The sequence below is a fragment of the Pteropus vampyrus genome, unplaced genomic scaffold (genome assembly GCF_000151845.1).
Source record: "Pteropus vampyrus isolate Shadow unplaced genomic scaffold, Pvam_2.0 Scaffold149, whole genome shotgun sequence".
Classification (NCBI taxonomy): Eukaryota; Metazoa; Chordata; class Mammalia; order Chiroptera; family Pteropodidae; genus Pteropus; species Pteropus vampyrus.
In genome coordinates this window covers 3,672,998-3,681,571 of record NW_011888930.1, presented here as the reverse complement: position 1 = coordinate 3,681,571, position 8,574 = coordinate 3,672,998, and the positions used below count along the sequence as shown (strand labels likewise).

General features: G+C 33.2%; 1 protein-coding gene across 1 annotated transcript in view; it reads left to right on the top strand.

The window, feature by feature from the left end:
- Positions 1–8,574, top strand: part of NUDCD1 (NudC domain containing 1) — a 63,305-nt gene that overhangs the window by 23,438 nt on the left and 31,293 nt on the right. The window contains exons 3-4 of the mRNA XM_011369468.2: positions 2,074–2,259; positions 5,680–5,868. Coding sequence (XP_011367770.1) covers positions 2,074–2,259; positions 5,680–5,868 — 375 coding nt within the window. The remainder of the gene's footprint in view (positions 1–2,073; positions 2,260–5,679; positions 5,869–8,574) is intronic.

The window sequence follows — 8,574 nt, the reverse complement described above, 5'->3', positions numbered from 1 at the left end:
GGAATATTCAGGTTGTTTTACTTTATCATTTAACTTAAGAGAAATGCTATGTGTTTTCTTTTGTATATTAGTTTAATTAATTTGGGCTTTATATTTACATACTAGAATGTCTTAATCATTTTATTGGATATTGTGCTCATTTATCTGATAATTAGACTTCTAGCAATCTGTCGCTTATGACCTTGTATTTAAAAGAAAATGGCTTAAAACAACCTTTTTAATTATGTATGAAATGAAGAATAACGACTTTAAGAAGTTTAGCCCTGCATTCTTCCTAATTTTACTTCACTAGATTAGACGCAGTGCAGGGCATATTGAGATCACTAGAAAGCTTTACTTTGAAACAAATGTTTTGAGGAAGAAGTCTCATTTTATTTTATGTTATTAATATCTTTAAGTTATATCACTCATAAATTGCTCAGTGGGGAAAAAAATAGTCAAGCAGTGTATTTGAAGCAAAATGGAAAAGTTTACCCTCACCCTTTTTCTTCCCGACCACTAACTAGTCTCACTCTAATCTTACTGTCCTTTACAATGGTAAACACTATTAACAGCCCAGCATGTGTCTGCCTATACCTTTCTCTGTGCTGTCCTGTTACAACATTTGTTATTTCAACATGTATGGATTTATACTGTACATACTCTGCATCTTTTTTTTCAGTTATTATCTTGGAGATCTTTCTATGTCAGTGTATAAGTCCACGTCAGTATATTTAACACTTATTTGGAATTATATATACCAGCAAAGGAGAATTCACACCAAGGGGAACCACAGAGCGTCTCCGTAAGAGGATGTTAAAAAGGATTTATAAGATTGGGTTTATACTGGGTGATTTGGGGGAGGATTCGGTCATTCTAAAAAGTTTATGCCAGCTGTGTTTGTCATTGCATTTTCATTGTTTAATTCAGTGTTATGTAAATCAGTAAAATATGAGTACAAAAGGAAGGAAAGATACTGTTTCAAAGAAAACTAAATTGTATGCTTTAGAAACATAGGTAACTAAAAAGCTTGAGGCTAGTTAGGACATTATTTATAGTTAACTAAATTTTATTAAGATATGCATTAATCTAAGTTCTAGGAGCAGGGAATGAAATATGTGAATCAAGGATTGTTTTTGTTCTGTAGGAAAAACTTAACTGAAAACTAAAACAACAAAAAATTATTGAATGTAGTGTGTATGAGAGGAAGTTTATTTTCTGAATTGCAGGCCTTTTTCTGTATTTTCTTGTAAAATATTTTAATGATGCAATCCATCTTACAGCTTTAAATTATGAGGACATGGCACAATAAAAATGTGTTAACAAAAGCCTAAGTTAGTAGTCTAAATGTAATGTTTTCATACCACAGGCTGATGTCTGTGTAGGCATTTAGAACATAATGTGATATTTCCAATTAGTTAAAAATGCTGATCATTAACTTTAAGAGTGAAGAATAGATTACTGCATTGTATTAATTATCTATTTTTATGCAGCAGTTTATTTCAAACTTAGTGACTTATTGTATTGATTACCTTGTTAGGTATATATAAATGTTGAATAACTATGCTGTATACCTGTAATTAGTATAATATTGTATGTTAACCATATTTTAATTTAAAAACTTAGTGACTTGAAACAATAAACATTTTGTCATCTCACAGTTTCTGTAGGCCAGAAATCAGAGTGGCTTAGCTGGTGGTTCTGTCTCAAGGTTTCTCATAGGATTGTAGCCAGGGAAGATGTCAGCCAGGACTGCAGTGATCTGAAGGGGTGACCAGGGCTGGAGGGTACCCTGCCAAGATGATTCGCCCACAGGGTGCTGATTGTTGTCAAGAGCCTTAGGTTCCTCCCCATGTGGGTCTACCACGTGCAGTCCGAGAGAAAGAGCAAGACTGACGTGAGGTCTTCTGTGACGTAGTCTGAGAAGTCATATACCATCACATCCGCTGTATTTTTTTGGAAATGAGTCAGTAATACAGCTCATACACCTATGGAGGTGAATTAGGTTACTGTACTGTAGATATTTATTCTGTGCGTGTATGTATGGACCAGTGAGTGGGAGAGATTAATTTATAATATTTGGCTGCTTTTTAGGACACTGCCTTAGGAAAACCACGAGAGGTATTTCGACTTCCTACAGATCTGACAGCATACGACAATCGCCTTTGTGCATCTGTCCATTTTACATCTTCTACCTGGGTTACCTTGTCAGATGGAACTGGAAGATTATATCTCATTGGAACTGGTGAACGTGGAAATAGTGCTTCTGAAAAATGGGAGGTGAGGTGTTTTGTTTTTTTAAGATTTATGCAAAGTCTGTATATAGAAGTTAATGACCTTAATTTTGAAATGACACTTTTTAGGGATAGTTTATGTGTGACCTTTTGGTTTTTATAATATATAATGTTTTGAATATCTTTAATTATAAAGTATATACCTTTCACAAAACTAATATGTTAACCATTCCTGATTTGATCTGGGGTCAATGTACTTGTCAAGAATTGCATTCGTTTTTCATCAAATATTTACTGAGTGTCTTATATGTGTAAAGCAGTACACGAAACATTGACATTTGCCTTCTTCTTGAAGGAGAGTTAGCCAGAAAATTACATTAGCATATCTTTTCTCTTCTACTCATGTTTATTTGCTGGTGTATCTGTGGTCTAGCACGCTTCCACTGCACCACTCTGCTAGCTGTCTGGTATGCTTACATTGGTCAAATAGCGAGTTTACCAGAGTATTTCTACTTAGAAAAATACACTACAACATAAATATAATAAGGTGCCAATCTCTAAGGTACCATTTTTACTTCAGTTTTCTTAAAACAATGTAACATTTAAATCTGAGGGGCAGGTTAGGATTTTAATAGTAATTAAATAAGGAATTGATTTCTCTAGAACCATAGTTTTTGAAAGTGTGGAGAAGAGTGATATTGCAACTGTCTCAATCTCAGCAGATGGCATTAGGTTCTGGGTCAATAAAGAGATATATTTATCTCTTCTAAAACATTTTTATCAGACCAACAGATAACTACGAAGACCAGGCTTTAATTATTTGAGAAAAACCAAGAAAGCCTTGGTTCAAAATGGTTTACCTTTCTTACTAAGTTACACTAAATGGTATAATACCAAATTTTATTGTGTTCATTAAACTAAACAGAAAACACCATATATGACCAGAACAATAGTCTGTATACTGGGGGCCTTTGCAGACCTTTGCAGTAAGCAGTTTTGATACTCATTAAACATTGTGATATTTTCTAATCTGGCCTCCAGTAGTAACTTTTTTTTTCTTTCTTTTGCTGAGGCAGTGTGGTATATTGCACAACTACCCGAAACAGTTGGAAGGAGTTGGGGGAACAATGGGCAGGAAAATATGAATGAGAATTTATCTATTATCAAGCTGTGTTGATTCTGTTGGTTTTGAGCAGGAAGAGACACTCACCTTCAACTTAAAATAACACTGCATTTTTAGCTAGAAGGAAATTCTTATGGGTTTATAATTCATTTGGTTTCTGCTGTGTATATCCTCTTGGCACATATTAGGCCTTCAATAATGTTTTTAAAATCAGTGAAAACTTTGAATCTATTTCATGCTTTAGTGTACATTGCCATAAGGAAATAAGCATTCTCTGAGTTGTTTTCAGTTAATAATAACTTCGGGGATCTGGGAGGTAGGGAGTGAGAAAGCAATGGGACTTGGGCATTAACTGAGTGGGAGGGATACTATAGAAAACTTAGGGGTTTGGTGTAACAGCAGAGAAGCTAAAGGTGGGAGTTGTTAGGAGTGTGGTAGGCCAAAAGGGGCCAAGCCAGCATGATGGTGATGACTGAAGTGTAGAAAGAAATGAGACAGAACACTGCATGCTTTCCAAATGCATTGCCTCTAATATCATGGGGTGCTGTATATCAACAATATCACGGTTGAGTTGCTGGCCTTGTTCAGAAGACTGGAAACTGTAGCCTGACGGTTTTTAAAAGTCCAAGACATCTACTCTCTGGTCTGATTCCAGTCCCTTTGATGTACATGAGAGAGAAAGAGAAGGAAGCAATGACTAGCTACTTGTACCAGGCAACACTTACTATTTTTCCTTCTTCCGTTTGTCTCACCTAGTCCCCCAAACAAAAGTAAAACTCAGTCAACCAACTAAAAACCTGTCTTTATCACCTCTGTTTTGAGTATTTGAATTTTTGTTGTTTTTCTGCTTATGAAAGACTTTGGAGAGGATTCCAAAGGTCTGCTGTTTGAATAATTTTGATGGAGTTGCCCAAACACATAGGGAAATTGATGGCATTAAAGTGCACTGCTTTATAAGGCTTTTAAGGAGAAGCAGATATGAGGGGGTTCTAGATATAGGATTTAAGAAAAAGCTAATTTTTGTCTTTCGGTTAGGCATTTTTTAATCTATTTTTTTATTTATTTGAAAATCTTTTTTAGAGATAAGTCTTAAAACCTCTCCTATTTAGTATTTACTCTAATAAAAATATAATAGCCTTAGATTATATGTTCCTGGTATAAAAAAGAATTTGATGACTTTGTGTGTGTCTCCATATGATGCTTAGATTTCTTTTTTAAAAAGCAACCACAGTATTATATTTTAAATAGAATTGTTTGAATTACACCTTGTAAATATAAAAGACTCTTTTAGGGAAATAAAGTTTAAGTGATTTTTAATTCTTCAGACTTGTATTTTGTAAACTTTCAGAAAACACAGCAAAGCAAAATAAAAATAGGAAAAAATTGCCCATCCCCCACAAACACTACCAAGAAACTAGGGAGAAGAAAACCAATAAATCATTTATGAGACAGGGTAAGAGATGGAGGAACGAATAGTATTGACCTTCTCAAGTCCTCTCTTTTTATATAGAGCACTGTTTTCACTTGATAATTCTTTTCTAGGAGATTGCTTTTAGTTCTTTCTCCTTTAGATGCTGTTTGGATGCCTTGTTATTTTCTTTGTTTTTAAGCCAAGAGTACTTTGTTTTGAAATCTGTTCAACAGAGAAAACTGACATTTTTATAAAGTCTTTCCAGAGGGGCAGGAGGTTGGGATACTGGGAAAAGGGGTGAAGGATTAAAGAAGTACAGATTAGGAGTTGACAGATGGTCACGGGGATGAGGAGCATGGCATAGGGAATGCAGTCAGCAATAAGGTAATGGCTGTGTGCAGAGCCAGAGGGAAGATAGAGCTATCAGGGGGGATCGTTTCATAAACTATAAATGTCTAACCAATGTACTGTATACTTGAAACTAATAAAATTAAATTAAAAAAAATAAAAGACCACATGTTTGAGATACAGAATTCCCCATGCCAATGTAGGTTAAGAAAAATTGAAGGTATAATTTAACACTTTATTTAAAGTTAGTAAGGAAAACAAATTTCTACTTCAATTGCCAAGAAGTATATATAAGTAATTGTATTATGGAAGAAGATCCTGTGTAACATTTCGTTATAAAGTTTAGTAATTTGTTGATTAATTCAATACATAATAAAAGTTGATTGAATATCAAAAAAAAAAGTTCTTCAAGGAATATTATTTAAATTGCAACCTTTATTTAAAGACTTTTTTCAATTTTGTATTTCTTAAAATAAATCCAGATTAATTGTTGGATTGTTAGAATTTATATATTCCCTCTGCTGTGGGCATTCATGTAATGTATACATTTTCATGTGGGTCATCTTTTTTTTTTATTTTTGTAGATTATGTTTAATGAAGAGCTTGGTAATCCTTTTATTATATTGCATAGTATCTCACTGCTGAAAGCAGAAGAACATTCAGTAGCCACTCTACTTCTTCGAATAGAGAAAGAAGACTCATACATGAAAGGAAGTGGTTTCTATGTTTCCTTGGAGTGGGTCACTATCAGTAAGAAAAATACAGGTAAAACGTAAAAAAGTCCTGAAACTCTTCATGGTAGTTGCCATAATTTAGTAGGTTTGAAATGCACAGTTGCCCTATAAATGCTGTTTGCTTTTTCTTGGGCTTTGTGTTAGGATTCTACTACCTGCCACCCAGTGGAATGAATATCTGTACTTTCTCCTGAGGTATGGGTTACAAAAAAAAATGTGCTTCTCAAGTCAGTTATGCCTTTTTGTATAAAGGAGACACTCTACATAATTTTAAAAAAATTTAAAGTGTATACTTTTAATATATACAAGAATATATACATGTACACACAAAAATTTATATAAAACTAAATGTGAATTAATTATAAATTACATTGTAATTGAAGTATAAATTAAATATAACTACCTAGATGGAAATGAATACCTTTATTTTATTAAATCACAGTTGTGATTTCCATCTAATTGAACTTTGTCCTTTATTTCTACTCTCAGGGCGACTCTTAAATTTTTCTCTCACAAAGTGCTTTTGTGTGTAGAAAAGTCTTGAGTTTGTCTTTTTTTTTTTTTTTGAAATTGTCAAAATTCTAACTTAGACATTAAAAATTACTTTTTTTCTTTATTAATGAGGATTCCTTTAATGGTGTGGCCTTGCTCTTTGCCAGGGCTTAGCTCTTATTAACTCATCAAGTGTTTTTTTTTACTATAGTCAAGCACTAAGGGAGCTTGTTTCTATGATTCTGTTATTTTTATCAGTAGTTTTTAACATACTCATTTAACTTAACAGTCTTAAATTATCATTGATTTTTATAGAAAAAGATTTCTTTACCATAGCTGCTAGTTTACAATCCGATAAAGGCTATTAGCATTTGTTTTCTAAGAGGAATTTTTTATTTCAAAATGAACTGTATATACGTATATGAATATGTGCATATATGTACATAGGTACATGTGTGCATGTGTGTGTGTATATATAATCAGAATAGTTTATAAGTAAGCTGAATAAATTTCCTAGATTTGTTCTTCGAAGTATTTGATGTAATTTGTTTGTTTTTCTACCGAGTGTTGCAGTTTCATATCTGGAGGAACACAGTGTCTTAAAACTTTAGGTGGTGGAAAACTTTTTCTGTAAAGGGCTAGCTGGTAACCATGTGAACTGTATCATAACTACTCAGCTATGACATTGTGGTGCAAAAGCACCCAGACAATACATGAATGATATAGCTATATTCCAATAATAACTTTATTTATGGACATTGGCGTTTGGATTTTATATAATTTTTACATATATTTAAATATTCTTTTGACTTTTTTTAACCATTTAAAAATACATAATTCATTCTTTGGCACAAGGCTTGTAGTGTGTAGGTCCCTGCTTTAGATAAGAAAAGCTTTATTTTTTTTTTCTTAATGTATATAACATCTTATAGGAGAATTGTCATGAATGTCACTTCTTTTCTCCACGACACTTGGTTCTGTGACTGCTTTAGCTCAGTGCACAGTCGCTGTCATCAGATTGCCTCAGAACACGGCGGCACTCTGCTCCAGCTCCATCACCTGTATTCTCGTCATCTTTGTGTTCTTGCTTCAAATGGACAGATGCATTTAGATTTACTTTTTTCTCCCCCAAAATAATTTCAGTCATTGTAATTATAGAAACATTCTTTTTGTGGTTCATTTTATCTTTTTCTTCCTAATGTCTCATTACTTTTTTTCCTCCTATTACTAATATAATGTGTAACTTTATTTTTAATTGAACATACATAGCAGTGTTTTTCTAAACTGTGTTGAGTGGAACATTTGATAAATTATATTTTGTGGTCAAGTTTTAAAATGTAGCCATATGATATTCCCATTACACATTAAGCATATTAAAGTTTCTTAAAATTTTGAGTGAAAAATCTTAATTTTAACCCAGAATTTCCCAACTTATTTAACCATGGAATTCACTTGAGACCTACCTATTATTTTCTGTCCCACACATATTGGGAAAAGCATCCTGTAATTTAGACATAGTATCTAAATTTGGGTCTTTAGAGGCAGGTAGGACTCTTCACCCTGCATTTACCTGTGTAGAGAAAATAGGAGTTTTTAGTTCATTCATGAAATGAAGTATCTATTCTTAAATATGTGTGAATAAACGTGTGAATGTAGGTGAGGGTTTAGAGTAAAACCAATAATAGATGTTTTAGGATCGGTTGTATGGTTATGTATAACTCAGGTGACACTGAGTTATGATTTTGACTACTCAGTGTGACGCTTACAAGTAGAACCCATTTTAATAGAGTGACAGTGTAAGTAAAAGTATGGACTCAACTGAAATGTTTGGGTTACTTTTTTACAGCAAAAAGTAACATTTTCATAGAATAAATTCAGGTAATTTACCAGAAATTTTTAGAATACAGTTGTTTATATCTTAAAAACTCTGAGTATAATTATTTATGTTTGATTATAGTAGGCATGTAGACCTATATCCCAATGTATATAAAAAACATTTCTACTTTCAACATTTTCATTTTATGAAAACCCCTTATCAGCAGCTAGAACAGGTAGAAAAATAGTCCACACACACTTTTTCCCTTGTCTTCAATTTGTGGCTCTTTTCAGAAGATGCCCATCATATACTTGCTGGGAAAGTAGATGGACTATAGTCAATGAAAAGGTAGAGTCTTCAGAGGCTGATATTTCAGCTAAGTCAAACGCTTTCATGCTCTATAGCACTGCTGTCCTGTAGAAATTTCTGCGAGATGG